The 22,372-nt window shown below is 38.8% G+C and overlaps 1 protein-coding gene across 1 annotated transcript; it reads right to left on the minus strand.

Annotated features, from left to right (window-relative positions):
* Positions 1–6,453: 6,453 nt before the first annotated feature.
* LOC111394812 (vetispiradiene synthase 2-like) lies at positions 6,454–8,813 on the minus strand. Its single transcript, XM_023020818.1, has 6 exons — positions 8,575–8,813; positions 7,797–8,440; positions 7,492–7,710; positions 7,255–7,393; positions 6,887–7,132; positions 6,454–6,778 (listed from the first exon to the last, which is right to left on the minus strand). Exons 1-6 carry the CDS (start codon positions 8,695–8,697, stop codon positions 6,482–6,484), a joined length of 1,668 nt encoding a protein of 555 aa, XP_022876586.1. The 5' UTR covers positions 8,698–8,813; the 3' UTR covers positions 6,454–6,481.
* Positions 8,814–22,372: the final 13,559 nt, after the last annotated feature.

Consider the following 22,372-nt stretch of genomic DNA (forward strand, 5'->3'; position numbering starts at 1 on the left):
CTAAAGATAGACCTTCAGAATGGTTACCACTCACTCCCTCGTGGACTTCCCTTAAGATGTAGGTAGCCTCTTCTCCTCCTACGCATCAGAGGAGTGGAGAGGAGAAGCTCCTCTTGTAGAGTATATCATGGATGAAGAGAAAACGAGCTGATCTACTCCTTAGCTTGTAAGCTTCCTGCTTATTAGCGGGAAGTACCTGGTCCTTTAAGTAGGTCACAATGGGCTGCATCCAGGTAGGAGTCCCGACAACCCACATCAAATTGGGGGCCTCGGTTGATAGTATGAGGAGGTGCTCTATTGGGACTATTGTGAGTTATTCGGAGTCCTTGCTACTTGAAAGTTTGGTGAGTGCGTCTGCATGTGCATTTTCCACATGGGGGATCTAGATCAACTCAAACTTTTCAAATGATGGGACGAGGTTCATCACCATTTTCAAGTAGGAGAACAGGGTTTTGTCTCTGGCAGAGAAGTTTCCATTTACCTGGCTGACGACCAGCTGGGAGTTGCTACTGATAAGTAGCCTCTTCACTTGCATTTCTCTGGCTAGCCTGAGGCCTGCAAAAAGTGCCTCATACTGTGCCACATTATTGGTGGCCTTGAATCCGAACCTCACAGCTGAGTTCAGCTTGTAACCTTCTAGGCTGATAAGGACAACTCTAGCACCCGAACCGGTATCCCCAGCCGATCCATCAACGAATAAGTTCCACGTAGGGGATCCGCATTTTTCGTGATTTCATCCACCTCAAGTAAATTGGCAAATTCTGCCACAAAATCAGCCAAGACTTGGCCTTTGATGGTCGCCCTAGCCTTGAACATGAGGTCAAATTCACTTAGCTCCACCGTCCATTTTAATAATCTTCCTGAGGCATCAGGCTTTTGAAGTACCTGACTCAGGGGAAAGTTTGTTAGTACATGTATGGTGTGAGCTTGGAAATAGGGCCTCAATTTCCTGGAAGCCGTGATCAAGGCCAAAGCGAGCTTCTCCATATCGATTTTCGACGATAGTAGTGTTTTACTTGTATAGTATATGGGAAGCTGGGTCATCCCTTCTTCTCGGATTAGAACCGCACTGATGGCCTCATTGGAGACAGCCAGATATAGCTGAAGAATCTCGTCGGGCTTCAATTTGGAGAGGAGGGGGCCTACCCTAGGTGCCTTTTCAGGAGTTGGAAGGCCTCTTCACATTCCTCGGTCCATTGGAACTTCTTCCCAGCTTTCAGCACTTTGAAAAATGGGAGGCATTTGTCTGTAGCTTTGGAGACGAAGCAACTAAGTGCGGCCACTCGCCCATTCAGGCTTTATACCTCTTTTGGCTTTTGGGGGAACCTTATCTTGCATAGGGCCTCAATCTTCTCAGGGTTAGCTTCAATTCCACGTTGGTTGACCATGTATCCTAAAAACCTTTCAAAGGTGACCCCGAAAGTGCACTTGAGGGGGTTGAGCATCATCCTATACCTTCTCAAGTTTTGGAAGGTGTTGTTGAGGTGCGTCACGTGGTCCCCAGCTTCTATACTTTTAACAAGCATGTCATCTACGTAGATCTCCATTGTCTTGCCGAGGAGGTTCAAAAATATTTTGTTGACGAGCCTTTGGTATATAGCCCCGGCATTTTTCAACCCGAAGGGTATCATCTTATAGCAGTAAAGGTATCTGTCTGTGTTAAAAGAGGTGTGTTCCTCATCGATCGGGTGCATGGGAATTTGGTTGTAGCCGAAGTATGCGTCCATGAAGCTCAACAACTCATGCCCAGCCATGGAATCTAACAGTTGGTCAATCCTTGGGAGTGGAAAGTTGTCCTTCGGGCAAGCTTTGTTGAGTTTAGTGAAATCGATGCATACCCTCCACTTTCCATTGTGTTTCTTTACTAAAACCAGGTTGGAGACCCACCTCGGGTAGGTGGCCTCCCTGATGAAGCCATTTTGGATGAGCTTCTGAACTTCTTCCTTCAAGGCCTCATGCCTCTCAGAGTTAATGGCTCTTCTCTTTTGTCTGTGCTGGACAACTTTTGGATCAATTTTCAAGTGATGGCAACTGACCTTGGGGTCTATGCTGACCATGTCCTCATGCCTCCAAGCAAAGACATCAAGGTTCCTACTTAGGAAATCCTTGATCTTTTCTTTCAAACCGATGGACAAGCCTTTTCCCACTTTCAACAATTTGGATGGGTCTCGAGGGTCCACTGAGAAGCTTTCAAGTTCCTCAACTGGGGGTGCTTGAGATTTGTGTTCAATTATGCGGGGGTATATCTCATCGATAACCAATATTTTCGGCATGGGTGGTGCGTCGATCATTTCCACATCTTCCGGTTCGGAGGGAGCATCACCTGGGACATCAGGCATGACTATGTCGGTGATAATCACGTGGACGTCTCGGGGCTCTACCTTTCTGATGGAGCTCAGATAGCACTCTCTAGAGCCTCTTTGGTCACCTCTCACCATTGTCATCCCATTTTCTGTCGGAAATTTCATGCATAGGTGGTGGATGGAGGTGAGGGCTCCCAATTCCTTTAAAGCTGGCCTACCCATTACTCTGTGGTAGGCCGATCGACTGTCAACTATGAGAAACTCCATAAAGTTCATTGTGGTTTGGGAAGACTCCCCCATTACCACTGCAAGGGTGATCTTTCCTCTCGAAGTGATTCTATCTCCAGTGAATCCATACAAGGGAGTAGTGGTGGGCGTCAACTCATGGTTCAATATCATCTTGTCGAAGGTAGACTCGAACAGGATGTTGACAGAGCTACCGTTGTCAACTAGCATTCGCTTGAGCCCATTTCGAGCTATGACCGCCCTCACTACAAGTGCACCACAGTGGGGGTAGTAAACCCCTTCAGTATCCTCCTAGGTGAAGATAATAGGTAGAACTTGATCCCTCTGGGAGCTGTGGCCCGCATTTCACCGTCGACATATGGGCCTCCAAAAATGGTATCCACCTCGTGGATAGGGCCCTCATCCTGAGTTTCCTGACTCCTTCGGTGTCTACATGCTTCCCTAGGCCTCTCTGCATCGTGCTCCCTTCGTCGCGAGGAAATATCCCTTTAACGGGTTGCGGCCTCTTCACGCCTAGGTCGGTTGTCATACCTATGTGGGGGCTTGTTCGCCTGAGGCGATTCATTTCTATCCCTGGGGGGTTCCTGCCGGGTACGGTGAGCATAGTCTCGACAATTTGCTGTGTCGTGGCCATGGGATCGGTGTTATATGCACTATCCGGGAGGGTTTGAATTTGACCTATTTCTAGGTCCCGAACCCCAGCTTCGGCCTCGGCCTCTCCCCCTGCGGGATCCTTGCGAAGTTCTCATCTCCTGGGTGTCAGTGACTGAGTTGATATCCTCATATGCCAAGGTCGGGACTGCGTTCAGAGTGGTGGTGGCAAGTGCTTGCCCAAAACTCTCATTTTCGGCCTTGTTCATTTGATAATCCATCAAGTGTGATGTTGGCCCTCTAGCACGCTGTCTTTGCCGAGATGGGAGGCCTCTACTTGCCCTATTCCTATGCTCCATCAATTCTTCATTGATGATCTCTCGCCTCATCATCTCGAGCAGGGCGTCATAGGCGGTGGGGTCCTAATTTTGCACGTCCCTCCAAAACAGGGTGTTCATATTCAGGCCTCCTCTTAGTGCAGATAACGCCTCACGGTCGGTGACTTGCACACAGTATGTCATCTCACAGTGAAGCGTGATAGGAAGCTCTTCAGGGATTTCCCATGTGCCTGTCTCATGTCTTGGAGGCGTTGGATGGGAGCCTCTTCCTCTTTGCTCACAGCGAATCTCTTCAAGAAGATGATCTTGAATTCGGGCCAACTTCTTACACTCCCGGGTGGTAACCTACTAAACCAAATTTCAGCTACTCCACTAAGTGTTAAGTAGAAAGCTCGGCACTTCACAGCTGGGGTGGCTCTTCTTAGGCTCATGTGAGTTTTGTAAGCATTCAAGTGCTTCTCAGGGTCGCCTTTTCCGTTATACTTTGGTATCTTGAGCATAACATAGTGGTTCAGGACATGGGCACTCCTTAGTTCCCTCGAGAATGGCAGGTTCTCATCATCATCGTCCAAATCACAGGACCTCTGCTGCTCATCTGAATCGTTTTCTTCGGCCTCATACCTTGGTGGCTGGTGAGAGGTTCCTAGCCTCCCCTTCCGTCCTTTGGCGTCTATTTCTAGGCGGTGCGGCATGGGGGGATTTTCTTGCCTTTCTTCCGGCTACTGAGGCATGGGAGATGGGGGCTGTGGCCTTGTCCAAGGCTTGCAAGGCTATTGTTGCTTGGGCCTCAATTCTGCTAGGCTGATTCTGTCAAATATACTACCTGACCTCCTAGATCTTCGCTCTTGCTCATATGAAGGAAGGAAGTTATCATGGTTCAAAGGGACCTCAATGGGTCGCCCAAAAGCGTAGTTGGAACTAACATCAACTTCCACTTCCCTTTCAAATGGACTTCTACCTCGACTATAGTCCGATGAGGCAACTCTCTGACTTTGAACTTCATTTTCTTGCTGGTAGTGCCCTTGGGGGGCGTATGGAGGAATAGGGAAGCCTCCCTGGCCTTGCATTTGGACCATGAGTTCCCTCGTAGCCATGTTTTGGCTAGCAATGTCTCTCATGTTGGCTGCCATGCCGGCCATTTCTCTTGATAACCGGGCTGTTACTCGCATTCCACCTCGTCTATGATGGTGGTGGAGTCGGTGCCAAGCTGCTGGAACAGCTGCTAAAGGGGGCACACCCGCATTTTCTCTTACCCTTCTGGGGGATGTTTCCTCGTTTGAACTCATTTTCTATGTTTGACCTTCAGATTTTTGTTAAGTTATGGGGCTTCCTCTTGTTCTTTTCCAAGAACAAATTCTTTTTCAAGGGGGTGCCTAAATGTTCTTTTTCAACAAGTTTTCACCACAAGATTGTTCGTCAGATGATGCCAATCTATTGACACCAAAATATGTTGCCAATAGATGCCGGACTCACCCGCGCACACGTAAACGAAAGTCCAACACGTAAAGACACATGGACGGTTTAAAACGGACAGATCAAGGGCGTGGGAGTAGCTCAACGACACAGGATGAGAACGTTCGGAATCCGACGAGATGATCGAAGATCGATTGTACAATAATTACCAATCGACGTTTGTAAATGTACATGTAAAAATGTGTAAACTCTCATTGTGTTGCAAGATAATAAGAGAGAGTTGAGTAAAGTGTTGTTTCTTGTATTAATTTTTGCATTCGCCTTTGTATGAGGTACATGGGAGAGTATTTATAGTGTCACCAGTTAGATCGTGACCCTTGGTTCGGGGAACACGTGGCCTCATCCGAACAATTTACATCTCAAATTGTAGGCATCAGTTGCATCTAGCCTGCTATACATTTATTGATTGGCAGAGCCGCCTCTACTAGTGATAAGACTTAACATTTACACTCATGACAAACGTCCTATCAATCATTCAAATAACATCTTTGTGCAGAAGATCTCTTGGGAGAGTGTTTATGGAAGGTGCTGCTTTGTGATTCAGAAGTTGCTACCTCGGCTACTGAGTTTCGGCCAACAGGGCCTCCTCCATTCACATAATACTTCCACTTCAGCGCTTCGGCTCCATTTTCATGGTGCTTCGGCATCATGGCCTCAACTACTTTTCATAGTGCTTTGGTATGAGAGCCTCGACCACTTTCACAGGGCTTCGGCATAAGAGCCTCGGCCATATATACCACCTCGGCTGGAGTGCCATGTGGTTCGGCATGAGTGGGCCGTAGGCCCCAGTGGGTTGACCAAGTGTGTCAACATGTAATATATCTCAACTTAGAGATTCACTCGATGACAATCGCATTTCGCTAGCAACTATTATTGAAATATATTTTCATTTAATCCTAGCAAAGTATATTTCAATCAGTGTAAATTCTTTTTATATCGTTACGAGACTAATAAACATTTATCAATATTTTTAAGGATCTTAAGGGTCTACAAGTACTTCTCGTCATAGATGCCCCTGACTATTAAATCTATATTTCGGATTTTCAATGAAAAGGTATTGCAATGTGTTAACACGAATTGTCTTATTATATGAGTTGTCGAATTACAATTTTTGTTCTATATTCTCGAATATTTTTAAATAGTAATTGACAAAATTTCCGTGCAGATTTTATTCAACATATGTTGAAATACGACGTTGAGAATTTTGAAGCTCCAAGAAAATAATTAATTTGTTCATAACAGCGAGCAAATTAAAATTAATCATATTGTTTGGTGCTCAGTTTAGGTTCTAAATTGTAATCTAATGATCAGTAAAAGACTTTAAGTAGCCAAGTAGCAAAATTTATAAAACATGGAATTTGCAAAAGTACATATACTGTTAAGATGGATATTTAATAGTAATGAGCAAATGTCTACAGCTTATTTGAAGGTTCGCTTTATTTCAAGGGCAAACAAAAAGTAATCACAAATTAAGGCAAAAAAAATATGTCTAATTACATCGATTTGTATCCAACTTGATCCCAAATAATATTAGACCACAACGGGATCAATAAACAAAGAAATGATGTGGGGTTTTAGAACTTTTTGTGGTTGTGTGTATCCATCTTCATTGCCTTTATAAGTGACATCTATAATTCGTTCAAGGTTGAGAATTCGCATCAAAATTTCTCTTGGAGAGGAACTTGGTCGGAGACACTCTTCATTGATATCCTTCCACGCATTTGTAACCATTTCAAAAAATTTATCGACGGCCACTTCTTTAGTAACACCATTCTCCTTCATGTATGATTCGATGCCGGTAGCAATTTGGCCTCTTTCCTTCTCAACCTTCGATAAGACCAAATTCGGCGAACTCAATTAGATAAGTGAAATAAAGTTTCTAATTATTTGTAGAACAAAATTTTTCTTCCAACGAACTTTGAGTGCAATTCATACCTCATAGGTAGCAATGTCATCAACGAGTCGACATATTATGAGGCTGGCAACAAGCATTTTAGGTTTATGGCTGAGCCACTCAAATTCTTCCTCGGTGACTGATTTAATCCCCAACAAGGACGTGGTTGTATGATAAACGTAAGTGCATGTGATTAAGGCATTGCTCATGTACTCGGAAAATGGTGGCAAGTATCCTTCGATGAACCACTTGGCTTCCACATAGTATGTCCTCACAAGTTCTTTCAACTGCTTTCAAATTAGTAAGCATTCAGGAAAATAAATGAGGATAAATAGTGCATAAAAATAATAGAATGCAGAAAGACTAAGAAATTAATAGTAGTGCACTAATCATAGAGCGTGGTGCTTACGGCTTCTTTTGCATAATGGACCGCATAAGATCTTCCTTCTTTTGATAGTTCTTCATCAAATTGCTCGTAAAGATTTAAAAGAGCGCTGTAGAATGGTTTAATATACTCTGGCAGTCGATCAATTTCGCTGATATCCCACCTAAAACAAGAAGAAATTATCATGATGTAAGAACATGAATAAATGATTGCTTACTTTTAAGAAACTATTTTTAATACTATTGTGAAAGAAATGTGTACCTCATAATGGCCTCGGTAAAAACTTCAAGTTCTTCGACTGTGCCATAGGCGTCATATGTATCATCTATTATTGATGTCATTGCAATGGTCTTGGTGAGCATGATTCGAGCAACTGAATATTGAGGTTCATGATAAACTCCCATAGCCCAAAAGAAACATTCTACCACTCTGTCTCTAGCATAAGGAAGCTTAGAAACAAGGTCCAAATCCTTCCACCACCTGCAACATACACAAGCAATGCATATTACTAATTAATGTACTCACACACATACAGTGCTATTTTATGCACTTGTCATGAACATTACCTTGAGACTTCATAGAGCTCCTTTTTATGCAACATTTGCAATGAATTATAGTCTAATTTGGCAAACCTCAGCAGCATTTCATTCTTGGACTCTTCTTCTTGGTAGATGGAGATAAAGTTACGAGCCTCAATTCTTGGGTTCCCGAAGTGGATGCATTGCTCGAGGGCATGAGCTACTTGTTTCCCTTGGGTAGAGCTTAGATTTGGTGCCATGGATTTCAGGTTATCTGTTGTAAAAGCAAGGGCATTTTCTAGTATATCTTCTCCATGCACTCTTAGATATGCAGCTTCATATAAGCTCAGTAATCCACTTGCATCGCTCTTGATAGTGTCTTTGAATTTTCCATTCTCGTCTATGAATTTCTTAAAGATATCACTAGATATACGGTGGCCATGTTGTCTGAATAAACGAAAATGTAGCGCAACAGTGTACAAATTGTAGGCTTCATCTGCATAATTTACGTTGAGATTAAAGAAACGTTCCAATAGTTCTTCAATCTCATTTTCAAAATGATATGAAACACCCAAGCGCTCAAGTGTGTCGATCAAATTCATTGTCTCCACCATATCTTTTCCAGGAGCTGTTAGCATACTTCTCACTTCATTCTTTAAACCTTCAATCTCCTTGGCATATTTTTCGGCTAACTGTATGATTCCACAAGAGCAACATGTTATAATTCAAACTAGTTTTCACTCCTTTAATTCACATAGAACAGTGTATAATTTTAAAATGAAAAGCATTCCATAATAAATAAAAGGAAAAAGGGATCGATATTTACCTCAGCGTCGAAAGCAAAATTGATAAACTGTTGCCCCCATAGGCTGGGAGAGAAGTTTGCGACTGGACGAACAATCTCGTTTTTGCCCAAATTGCTAGCACTTTCAGCAGGAGCCGGGGCCATTTTGATTTTCTTCTGGTAAATGGAAGAAGATGAAGAATAAGAAATAGCTATGTAATTAGCTGAAGAAGAATTTATGTTGAAATTACAGAGGATATAGCTCTACTTGATGATGCTGATCATAGACCAAAGTACCTGTATTTATAGTAAAGATGAACAGGTGGTGACTATAACTGTATTGAATTTTTTCTTACTTGGAATTAAATATCATATCGAGCGATAATCATTTTTTGGACGATTTTGACCATACTATAATTCAATTATTTTAATAATACCATTTTTTTAATATATTTTTAATTTATTTAATCATTTAGTTGTCATCAATGTAACCATTTAATTGACATCAATGTACATGTACATTTGATAGATTCATAACTATGTGCTTTCATTATTGTATGAATTCCCTAGTATTAATCATCAATTAATTAACATTAAAATTCGCATTCATTTAATTAATATTCATCTTTATTTATGCATTTCAGTGTTATTAATTCTAATTATAAGTTAATTAGAATTTCACATTGAAGAATGTATTTCATTATTCACGTTCATATATGCTAATTAACATTCAATTTGACTTAAACTAGAAATTAAATAAATGATTTAATATTCATGGTCAGGTATATATTCTCCGATATTAATTCTAAATTAATTATAATTTAGAATTATAATTTTAAAATAATACGCAATGCAGGATCAATATTGACTAGTACATATAAAAATCAGTGGATTGATAAATTGGCAGTAATTTAAGTTCCATGAATTATGTGAATAAAAAATTATTTGCTTTTGACAAGTATTTATAAATGTGTCATAAAAGCATGAGGAGGAAAATTCTTTCACGTGCAAAAAAAGAGAATTTAAAAATTCGTCCATCTTTTTCAAGACAAGAATTAATAAACAACCAACCTTCTTTGAATGTAATTTCCTATCATATTTGAACAGCCGCAAGAATTTTAATATAGCAATGGCGTACTGTACTGGAATCAAAACAGGCCTCGTGCGCTTTTTCGTCGACATCACGTGCGTAATAATAAATATTTATTTCGTCTTTTTATTTTAGAATTATATTTCAGGTGTTTGTTTTCCATTTTGTAATTGTAGTGTTCATATTTTTAATGTTATTTAATATTAATTTTCTTATATTTTTTTCCCATATCCAAACACATTTTCCAAATTAGAAATCCAATATTAAAAATTTAAAATTAATGTACTCAACTGAAATAAGCGTCAAACTTTCGAAGATTATAAATCAAATTCTAATGGATCAATAATCAATAATTTATTTATCCTGGCAAACAATGATTGTGCTATAATTAAATTACTTTTATTAAAAAAAAATTAATAATTAGTGTTCACAAATTAAACCAAAAATAATTTTAAAATACGGTCAATTTTCTGAAATATCTTTTTCAACACCAAACCAAATAATATCATTCATCAATATTGTTGAAATAACGAAATTGGACCGAACTAACACCTAGATGGGTGAATATGTGTATTATATAAATTAAAATTAACAATCAATAATAAGCAACAAGTCACAATTATTGTTTCTAGATAAACAAGTTTAATTAAATTAAACTCCAATTAATTAATCAAGCATACAAGTCAAAGTAGTAAAAGTATAGAACACCATATTTGTTAACGAATGATAAACTCCTTGAAGAACTCTTCACAGGGATAAAAAACCTCCGAACAAACCTTGTAAAACAAATACGGCTAGAAAAGATTTAACTTATAGGACTAGACACAATTAAACCTTATTAGATTCTGACCACCCAAACTTTAAATCACCGACGAACTCTTCGATTATGCCACCTGTACTTTTCAGAACCTCTAGACTTCTTTTTCCTCCGTGTGGATCACCAAGAAAGAACTCGTTCCTCTCCAATTGGAACTCCAGCCAGCTCTCCCCAACTTCAAAACTTTGAAGGCTATTTGGTAAATGATTCTATTTTTCGTGTTTATTCTTTTGGTATTTTGATGCTTTGATCTTGTTGTTGAGATAAGAGATTTATGGAATGTGTTATTGATCTTCAAATCTTTATTTTCTTGAATGAAAATAGGCTCAACCAACAATTGGGACGGACTACGGCTTGTGTATTTATAATATGAAGTGTTTGAGATTGTAAAATTTGCCAAAATCACGTTCTAGGTTTAGTTAATTAATACAACCGCTCGTGCACTAGTCTTGCGGACTACGAATAGTGGCTTCTCCGCTTGTGCGCTCCATGCGCGAACATCAAGCAGTGGACTCCCTGCTAAAACCACTTGAGCGCTCCTCGGGCAGACTTTGAGCATTTTTCGACAACTTGATCTTCTTGAGCTGATTCTGACTTCTTCCAAAGACTCGCAACCTCCCGACAACTCATCTGTAAGTATAACTCAATTAAATGACATTTTGAATATGAAACCTGTCAATACACTTTAGACCTAACAATCTCGATAAGAAAAGGCGATAAAAAATGAGGAATTCAATTCGTTCATGCAAGAAATATGATATAAATATGCAAATGAGGCTAGCTCGTGTGTGTGTGTGTTTGTCTGTCGCATGCTTGCTATTTTAAAAAAGGCCAAAAAAAAAAAAAATAGTTCTATTAGTTGAACAAAAAAGTAGTCACAGAATAATTGGGACTTGAAGTAGTCGCTCACTATGGTGGAAATGGTTATTTGATGCGTGATCAATAAATAACTACCATATTAATACATCAAATAACAACATGTAATATGTATGTCACATAGAACGAATGTTGTAGTGAACAACTACGAATAACATTACTTTTGGGACTTTAAAAATTTTAAATAGTTGATTGCATAATATCGCCCTCTGTATTAAATCTTGTAAATGGTCGCCCTACTTCTATCCAAAAAACTGGACAAATTTGATATGATTCAAAGTTAGAGCACAACATATAAGGAGACCCATACGAAAATTCATTGTTTTGAGGAAAATATTTCACAATTATTCCATGTTTTGTGGATTTTGTCTCTAAGCATGAACACCTATATAGTGTTAGAAAATCCCACCAGTTTGATTGTTCGTTATATATTTAGGTACTTAATTAATAAAGTTAATTAATTTAGTTAGTCAAAAAAAATATGCTTTTTTTTTTTTTTTACTTTCATACGTATCTAAGCATGGCAATGGGCTCGAGCCAGCTCAATGGGTTCGAGTAGGCGGAGTCATACTTGTTGTTCGTACATTTTTTTTAAAATAAAATTTTATTAAGAAAATAATGAAGATTGTATTTACCTAGCAACACGCAATTTCAGCATACTTATTTTGTATTCAAAAATAAACATCTTGTCAATCCTTTATGCACATCAAGCTTTTCAAAATGTCTTCTTTAAGTCAGCTCCTGAAATCGAACAGAACTCGACTACCTACACTAAAAGTAGACTCCAAAGCAATAGTACTAATCGGAGGTGTTAATAGATTATGAACAATCACATAAAACAATGGGATCTTTATGTTCACGACGACACCAAAAATCAAGTAAATCGAATGTCATTGCATCAATAGGTTTTATGGACTTAAGCATTTAATAACTAAAATATCTATGTAATTCAACAAGCATTCCATGAGGAGCTTGACATGCATCCGATGTCCGATTATATGCATGAGACATATTAGAAGAGTCTACATCAAATCTTTCATCTCAAATGTCTGTAAATAAATTCAATATTTCTTCATCATTTTCTTGAAGATTAGCATTAGGAAGTGCAGAAGGTGCTGACTAATATTAGCACTCAATCATTGTGCATGCAATTTATTCATTGAAGTTAGCGTATTTCCTAAATTAGAATAAGTGATAGGTATTTGTGATTTTTCTAATAACATGTTTAGTAAATTTCAAATTGTACATGTGGTCCATTATGCATGCTAAAGGAAATAATATGGGCAAGTCTTCCTAGTATGTTCTAAACCTTAGTTCCATAAAACATAATATTGCAATAAAATTAGGACCATTTTAAGAACTCTATAACTAGTGGGGAATTAATAAGATGTTTGTAGAATCATAGAAACTTGTCTCACAAAAAAAAAAAAAAAAAAAATTACTTTACAAGCCAATATCCAATCACTATCAATCAAAATAGATTTGCTACCATCATTTGTTGTACATCTAGAATTATAAAATTCAGTTACTAATACTTTAGTTCTACCTATACCCCACGTCGATTACAAATTATTTGGATTCCATAACGTATTGAGCACAAAAGTTTTCAAATGCTTGTTTTCTACTCAATTATATAATGATATATACTAATACATCTCTAATTCTACACATTTGATCTTTAATATGCTTCATAACATCTTGTACAATTAAATTAAAGACGTGATATACACAATGGACATGAGATAAAAAAATTACTGAAATCAGGATTAAGGACCTTACACGGTTTATCAATAATATGCTTATTAAAACTAGCATTATCAAACGTAAAAATGCGAATTTTAGATTCGTAATGATGTTGTTTTATAATTTGCATAATAGCATTAAATATGTTGTTAACATTGTGAGGGAATTCAATTATTTTAAAAGTAAGTCTTTTTTATACATAATTCAAAGGGGTCTGTATAGGCCCTGTTTGAGCTCCATTAGTTTGAAGTAATGTATTGTGGAATAGTGATTGATGAAGAATGTGTTGTTAAAAAAAATTGATTTGCGTATAATAATATTTTAATGAAAAATGTGTGGTTGAAAATGAGTACTGTAGAAAAAATAATGGAAAAAAATGTAAAGGAATGCGGCTCAAACAAGGGCATAGTGTGCAGTTGCATCTATATAATATTTTTTTACTTATGTGTTCCCATATGATAAACGATATAACATAGCCATATTTTTGTAAATCGTGTAACAATTATTTTTTGTGCTTAATGAAATAATATATACAATTGGAAAGAAGAGTGTTTCTACTTACCCCCACGTAACTTGATTGAAGATAGTCTTGCACGAACTTTGTAAAATGTTGGTTGTCCACTATGCTTAGCAGTAACTCAGCTCCGAAAGTGAACTTCACCATTCTTTCATGACAATTTTCTTTCGAATATATCCATGCGCTAAATGTTGTAGAATTGGTATCGAAGGGAGTAACAAATTGCAGTTGTGTTTATGTTCTACCAACAAGCCCATGTTTGGCCTTATATTTCACGGAGTGACGGTTGAGGTGGGTATTATCGATTCCCTTTTGCCATGCCAATCGTGTGTTAGCAATATTTACACATTGCTTTACATTCTTAGACTCCGTCGATGGTACGATTGATTGAAACCAATTGAAATTGTTCCCAACACTTAATTTCCCTTTCGCCTCTTTTATCAATATTATCCAAATCAAGTGGACGACTACTCCCGTAAGCATCATCAACACCCAAATTGTGGAGAATGGGGATGTCGTTGAGATCGAAAATTTATTATGAAATTGAGATTGTAACGTCATAGGTGAGTTGCCATCAAACAAACCCTCAACATAAGAATTGGGATCCAATTGTATGAAATAGAATTTAAATGTATAAAGACGAAATAAAATTATAGTAATATAGAGATGGAATGTGAATAAGTAATGAATGAATTATAAAATTGAGATAAAGTAAGAAATATGAAAAATGAGGAATGTAATAGATGAACTAAACTGAAATAAAATTTGAGAGTAAATAATTAGATTGTAGATAATGTAGAAGATAGTTGTAGAGAACTGATGTGAAAAATGGATTGAAATGAGTATACATATAGAGTTTAGAAAAATTAAAATATAATGACCGGTGGGGACATTTAAAAGTTTTGTGACTGTTGTAAAATGATCACAAAACTTTTAAAGGTAAATGTATGGCCACTATTCATGGGCAAGCCCACGAGTCACCAAGGCTCGGCTTGTGCTCAAGTTCGTCCCTAAACTTTACCTTGACCAGTCGAGCGCGCAAGCCGACGAGCTAGTCGGCTCATTTGCCACCCCTATGTGTATCTCAAGGCAAAGATTCACTTGATAATACTCGTTATGTACAAAATAATTACTTTTTCGAAGCTTGAAAATTCTCAATGTCCTATTTCAATATACGATGAATCAAATCTGCACAGAAATCTTGTCAATTCTTATTAAAAATATTTGAGAATTTAGAAAGAAAAAAATGAAATTCAATAACTTATAATAAGACAACTTGTGTTAACATGTTGCAACACCTATTCATGGCAAATCCGAAATATAGATTAAATTGTCAGATGCATCTATGACGAGCGCTACTTGTAGACCCTTGAAAATACTGATAAAATATTTATTAGACTCATAATGACATAAAAAGAATTTATACTCATTGGGATATACTTTGGTAGTATTAAATGGAACAATTTTAATTTACAGTAACGAGTTGCCAGCAAAAAGCAATGTTATCAAGTGAATCTCTTCCTTGAGATATATATGACATATAAAAATGCATATTTTTTGACTCACTAAACTAATTAACTTCATTAATAAAGTACCTAAATATGTAACGAACAATCAAAGTGGTGGGATCATGCTTAAGAACAAAATCCACAACACATGGAATAATTGTAAAATATTTTCCTAAAAACAATAAATTTTCGAAGTGTCTCTGTTTCGTGCGGGTTCGTTGCTAACAATTAAAAAGGAATCAGACGATTGTGTAAGGGACAAACCTCTTGAGACAAAGTCCCAAAAAGGGGCGTTCTTTATTGGCTATGACTTTACAATCGGAAAGTAAAAACAGAATGCCTCCAAGGGGCGCAAGCATACGAGTTACTGAAAGAAGTGTTTAAATCTAAACTAAGAAATTTAAAATTACATGTTCTCTGTTCGAGAGTTTTTTTATTCGGGTTCTTTTGCTCTATGTCTTTCCTTCCTTTTATACTCCCTGAATGATCTCTTTGTGATCAACCGCCTAAAAACTGCTTGATCATTCTATAACTGCTCACTTTCCTCGTAATGGCCAACTTGTCATGGAACTGCCTTTTCTAACTGCAGTCATTACTCTTTGTCGTTCAACCTTGAATCGTGGAACGTGATAGGGCTGCTTTAATAACTGCTTTGATAACTGCACTTCTTGATAACCACAACACTTCATGTTTGCTAAGACCTTGGGCGACTCGAAGGTTTGGGCGAGAATAGAGTAACAGCTTTGGGTGACTGCATGGCACTTCATTCGCTCAGATCTTGGGCGACTCGCAAGCTTGGGCGATGGTGTTACCGTGTTCATGGGCCTCCCTATTTGGGCCTTCATCTTGAATTGTCTGATTGGGCTTCGTTTTTTGGGCTATCTGATTTGGGGATCCTCCAATTGGGTTTCATTCCTTGGGCCGTTCGATTTGGGCTGAATTTTTATGTGTCAACAATTACCCCCCAATATGGCATAATTAATACCAATTATTAAATTTTGCCATATTCACTTTGTGTTTCCAGCAACATTCGAAATTTCCAAGAATTTCAATCATTGTTTTCTTCTATAGCTTGAAAAGGTGCGACGTTTTGCAAACCCTTATAACCCTCAAATACGCCATTTCACTGCACCATTAAATCACGCCTCACTTTTTCGCGTTTCTTTCCCACAATTTACTGTTCATCTCTTTGCTTCCTTGCTACGTAACTCTGAAAAACTCCGTTTCATCTCTAATGGCTACTTCACAATCTCAATCTGGCGACTCCTTTAGTTTTGATGACTTTCAGAAACTCCTTAATCGTCCATACATAACTTTCGAACTTTCTCGCGCCTGCCAATGTCGAACTCAATGAGTTCTACCTAAGTCCTTTCTTCAACAATGTAGAGGCAGTCGAACAAGCGGCGGTGGGCCAGCTATTTCCTTGTACTCAAGGCCCTCCATTTCTAAACTCTCTACCGCTGGGGCCAGTTCGCGAAAGAGGTATTCACACTTGGCCTAAATCTGATGTAGTTTTCCGTAGGTGGCATGCTCGCCTTGTGGACCATGGTCCTACTAAGGCACTTTTTGATAATGCTAGGATTTCTGATTTGTTAGAAATCTCTCTTCAACCCCCTACTTTTGATTCAGCACTTTTTTCGATCACTTTGAGTTTTTGGTCTTCTGAGTATAATACCTTTGTTTTCCCTCTTGGCCCCATGTCTATTACTTTAAGGGATGTTGGGGCCCTAGTGAATCTGCCACCTTTAGGCGATACCATTTTTCCTGGTATCTTGGTTTCTGGTGGCGCCCCAAAGTTTGGTAGAAACCTCACCGAGTCTTATTTAAGCCTGCAAACCCTTCGTAACCATTCGAGCGCTGAGCCTTCCCATACTGAGCGAGTGGTCTTTCTTCTGGTTTGGCTTTGTAAATATGTTTTGTGTGTGCCAAGCATAAAGCCCTCCCTGAGTTAGTTACCCATAGCGCACGAATTGGCGCGTGGCAGACCTTTGAATTTATGTTCTTTCTTTTTAGCTGCCCTCTATAGAGGCATAGCTTCTCTTCAAACTCAATTGAAGAATGGTACATCTCCCACTGGCAGTGGACCTCTTTGGTTTACTCAAATGTGGTTGAGATCCTATTTTTCATTGCTTGGTGCTCCATCAATTTCTCGTCCTTCTGCTAGCTACTATGGGCTAGCCATTGAGCCCCTGGCTCCTGTAAATATGTCCAGAAGGGACATTTTTTCATTCTTTTATTCTTTGGATTTAATCCCTTCCTTCTTTCTTTTTCCTCCCTTTTTGACTCCAAACTATGTGCATCCTCTCTCCAATATAGACAGCGCGAGCACCTCTCTGCTCATTTGGATACAGTTTTTAATCGGGAGGGAGTTATTTCATGATATTTTAACTGGGACCAATGCCAAGGGGTAGAAATATATGCTCCTCAATTTTTTGCTCGCCAACTTGATTTCGGCCAAACCTGGCCTGTTCCTCCTTGCTATTCAAGGAACTTGATAGACCGTTCCCATATTATTAATAAGGCGGAAGCAGAGGTTATAAATGCTCGCAATCTTCTTTTGACGAGCCATTTTTCGTTAGCCGCTTTCAATTCTAGCCATGCCATCCATCCCCTTTTTGAACAGCTCTGGCCGTCAGTAAAGCGCAGATTGTTTACGACTGATGCCAATCATGTCTTTCATTCACTGGACCAACCGAGCATTTCTTCCCTTCCTCCTATTTTAGTTACCCCTTTGTCCATCCGGAGTCCTTCTCCTCCTCATCGCGCTAAACAGTCTGCTCGTCCATCTTCTTCTCTCCCTGCCAAGCCTACTGCAGCCAAAAGTGCCTCGAGCCGCAAACGGCCAGTCTTAGCATCTCCCATTCTGGAGGATGATGTTGATGATGATGATGATGATACCCCTCTTATCATCAGGAGGAAGGTAATTAAATTGGTTTACTCACAAGTATACATTTTCATACTTGAAACTTTTCTGTGTGCTGATAATTTATTTGGACTTCTCAGAAAAGTTCAGCCTCTCCTTTAAAGGCTTTGGCATCGGTAGCTCCTGCTCCATCATCCTCTGCTGAGGCTGCTTCATCCAAACTAGCTGATGAAGGGACTACGCTTAAAGATACATCTTCAGCCCCAGGATCCTCATCACAACCAATGGATGAGCCACTTTCTTTCCAGGGCGTCAACCCCCCCAAACATTGAAATATAAGGTAATTCAGTTTTTTTATGCTTTACCTTTGCTTGTGCTATTGGTTTCTGATTTGTTGCTTTTGAGTTCTGCAGATGCTCCTATGAGTCTACCCGTTATGGCAACATCTTCTTGCTCAGATAAGGGGAAGTCCTCACGAATGGTGGAGCCACAGGTGGCAGACTTGGCTGAGGATATGCCATCTTCCAAGATTATTGATGAGGTAATCTTTGCTTCACTTTTATTTCCATCCTGTTCGTTGTAGTGAGAATCTTCAATATTGGCCATTTTCTTTGCAAGATGCTGATAAGATTGTGCGTTCCATCCAAGACTTGTTCTCTTCCTAGGGGCAAGTCAAAACATCTCGCCCTGCTCCAACTGGTCGTCCTGCTACTTCTTCAGAGGAAGATATGAATTTCCTCAAGCAGTTGATATTTGAGTACGTGTCCTTCATAGATATGGACATTGGTAAGGCTAATGCTGCCAGACATAAGGATAAGCTTGAGCATTTGAATGCGAAGTTGGAGCAAGCACTGACACTTCTGTCGCTCAATCTTTCTGCTGATTTTAAAGCGACATTGAAAGTTATCCATTCCGAGGTCCTCTCCTTGCTGGCCAAGAATGTTGAATTGAAGGCCAAAAGTACTCAATATCTTTGCACCGTATCTGAAAAAGAGTATTTGCGTCTGGAGATCAACAAAGCTGAGGACGAGTTGAAAGAAATATCTTCCGAAGTCATGATTGAAGACTCTTTGATGGCTAGTTTGGCTGCTCAGATGAAGGAACTTCAAGCCAAAATGGACGACTGGAAGGCGAGAATGGCTGCTAAAAAGCGTAATGCCTCTCAGGGAATTGAGTGAACTAAGTCTTTGGTCGAGCAGTACAAGAAGTTGGAAGTTGATGATGATGTCATGGCCGAATTGAACATCACTTCCTCTCGGCAGAATGAGGACTGGGAAAAACTTAGGGAAAGAATTCGTTCAGTATGGGGTGGATTGTAATTAAGACATATAGCGCCTTAACTTTTTCTTCTTCGTAATTTCACATTTAACTTTCCCTTTGTAACTTTGTTCATCATTAATGAACATCTATGTTAACTTCTTGTGCATTTATTTGACATTTGTCTTTTAATCGCCAATCCTTCAAGCATTTAACTGCTTTGTGCTAAAAATCTTGCACATTTTCTCTTGATATTTCCATCTCTTTTTCCAAGACTTTGGGCTACTTAATTCCATTTACTAGGCAAAATGTGGTGCTCATATTCTTTCTCTTCATCTCCACCCCCTATAAATGCACGTATGTTTCGTACTTTCCATCTTCCATCTTCATTTTCATTCTCTTCTTCAAAACCAATTTGCTGCCGTTGTTTGGCATTCTGACAATCAATCCAAAATCTTCGTCTTCTATAAAGATGGATTATTTGGTCCGCCCATTTTACTACTTATCTTGATATCACCTTTGGTATGGGAGATATATGAAATATTTTTTGGCCAGCAGCGAAGTTTTTCCCATCAAAGTTCTTCCCATCGTCTCTTTGTTCTTTACAAGGGGTTCGATGATAGAAGGCAATTTTCGGGATGCTTGCGGGCCACCTTGCTTGCTGAGAGTGCTTCTCAGCCTCTTTGCCCGCCATTGCAGCGATACATTTAGGAAGGCGGTGCGAGGCCAGTCCACCCTCTTACTCGATGATCGATTAGGAGATTAGCTTACTTTTAATTGTAGTTTGTAGAGCATCCATTATTTGTATTTTGCATCTTTGTAATGAACATTTGATAATAAAGGACTTTATTTGAACGTATTTCGCTATGACCTTGTTATCCTTAATCGTTCAACATGTTTTGATTATGCTTTTATCTGTTCACATTCCCATAAAGAAGGAACATATTTTTTCAAATATTTGCTGTTAATGAATCTCACATGCTTGGTGTCATCTAAATCTTCCAAATGATATGCTCCATTAGGCAACACACTGTTTATTTTGTATGATCCTTCCCAATTGGGTGACCACTTCCCATACTTTGGGTCCTTGCTATTCAAAGGGAGTATCGTCTTCCAAACTAATTCGCCCAGGCAGAACGACTTGGCTATGACTTTTTATTATAAAACTTAGCCATTCTTTATTTTTGAACTTGCAATCTATCTAAGACGTCCAACTTTAATTCGTCCAACCCCAATAAATTTTGAACTAGTACTTCGGTATACTCATCATCATTTAACTTATATTGCAAGCACATTCTAACCGATTGCACGTTGATTTTCATAGGCAAAACAGCCTCCTGTCCATAAGTAAGTTGGAAAGGAATAATTTTGGTACTTGACCGAGGTGATGTTCTATAAGCCCACAAGGCCTTATTCAGACAATCGTGCCAACTTCTGGCATTTTCATCTATCATCTTTCTGATTATATTTTTTAGAATCTTATTAGAAGATTCTGCTTGTCCGTTGAATTGAGCGTAATATGGTGTGGAGTTTACTAATTTAACCCCAAACTCGCTCAAAAATTTGTTCACTTGGTCCCCATTCAAAGATGTTCCGTGATCCACCATTAACGTTTGTGGAATTCCAAACCTATAAATGATGTGATCACGGATAAACTCTATGACATTCTTTTGGGTGATCTCTTTCAAAGGTACCGCCTCTACCCACTTGGTGAAATAGTCGGTTGCAACTATAACAAAAGTATGTTGCTTGGACGATGGGGGATAAATCTTCCCTATCAGGTCTATCGCCCAACCTTTGAACAGCCAAGGTTTAATAATAGGTGTCATCTCTCGTGCTGGCGCCCTTTGTATTGGACCATGCTTTTGGCATGCTAAACAACTCTTTGCATACTGAACGCATAATTCTCCCATCTTTGGCAAAAAATATCCACTCTTAATAATTAACCATCTCATCCTTTGGCCAGCTTGATGAGCTCCACGTATCCCTTCGTGCACCTCAGCCATGATCGTCCTGGCTTCTTGCAAATTTATACACTTTAGCAATATACCATCAGAGTGTTTCTTAAACAACTCTTCATCTATTAGTGTATAGTTCAGCAAACACAGTTTCATTTTCCTACTAATCCCTCCATTAGGTTCTTTAAGGAATCTTTTAATCTCTGTTCTCCAATCCATTGCATTTTCATCTTGAATGCAGTGAAGTTCAATCCTTCTCGCCCTTCTTTGAGTCACGGGCAATATGGTTCCATACTCACAAGTAGACTTCCAATTCAAAACCTTTGAGTACCCTGAGGCCATTTGGGCTAACTCATTTGCCACGTCGTTATATATCCTATTAACGCATTGAAGTTCTACTTGGTCGAATTCTTCTAACAATTCTTGGGCGATCTCATATTGACTTATAATGGAATCACTTTGGCATTTAAAATCACCAATCAATTGGTGAATTACCAATTGAGAGACTCCCATATCTATCATTAGTTCTAGGCCTACGATTAAAGTTTCATATTCAGCTTGATTGTTGGTGCACATCCTGTCTAAAGTGAATGCAAACTTGTAGCAAATTCCTAAATGATTAATCAATGATACTCCTACTTCTGCACCTTTAGAGGTTTTTGACCAATCGAAATACAACATCCAAGGTTTTAGCTCGAACGAATTGATTTCTAATTCAATTTCTTCAGGCATGTCAAGGCATGGATGATCGGCTAGAAAGTTAGCCAAAGCCTGATTTTTTACTGCCTTTTGAGGTATATATTGTATCTCGAATTCTGATAAAGCTAATGTCCAAAGGCCTACTCTTTGGTGTAAAATAGGGCGCGAGAACATATACTTAACTAAATTTACTTTAGAAATTAAATAAACGGTTACGGGCTGTAAATAAGCCCTTAATTTTGTACATATGAAATATAATACAAGACATAATTCTTCGATAGCAGAGTAATTACATTCACATTTTGTTAACCGTCTACTTAAGTAGTAAATTGCCCTTTCTTCACCAAATTGGTCTTCCTGTGCGACCATTCCAGCTATTGATTCTTTTTCAGCCGATACGTACACTTTCATTGGCCGTCCTTGGATTGGTGACACCAACACTGGTGGACTTGATAAATATGTTTTCAGGCTTTCAAAAGCCTTTTGATGTTCTTCTTTCCAAACGAATTCGT

Source organism: Olea europaea, chromosome 5, assembly GCF_002742605.1.
Source record: "Olea europaea var. sylvestris chromosome 5, O_europaea_v1, whole genome shotgun sequence".
Lineage (NCBI taxonomy): Eukaryota > Viridiplantae > Streptophyta > Magnoliopsida > Lamiales > Oleaceae > Olea > Olea europaea.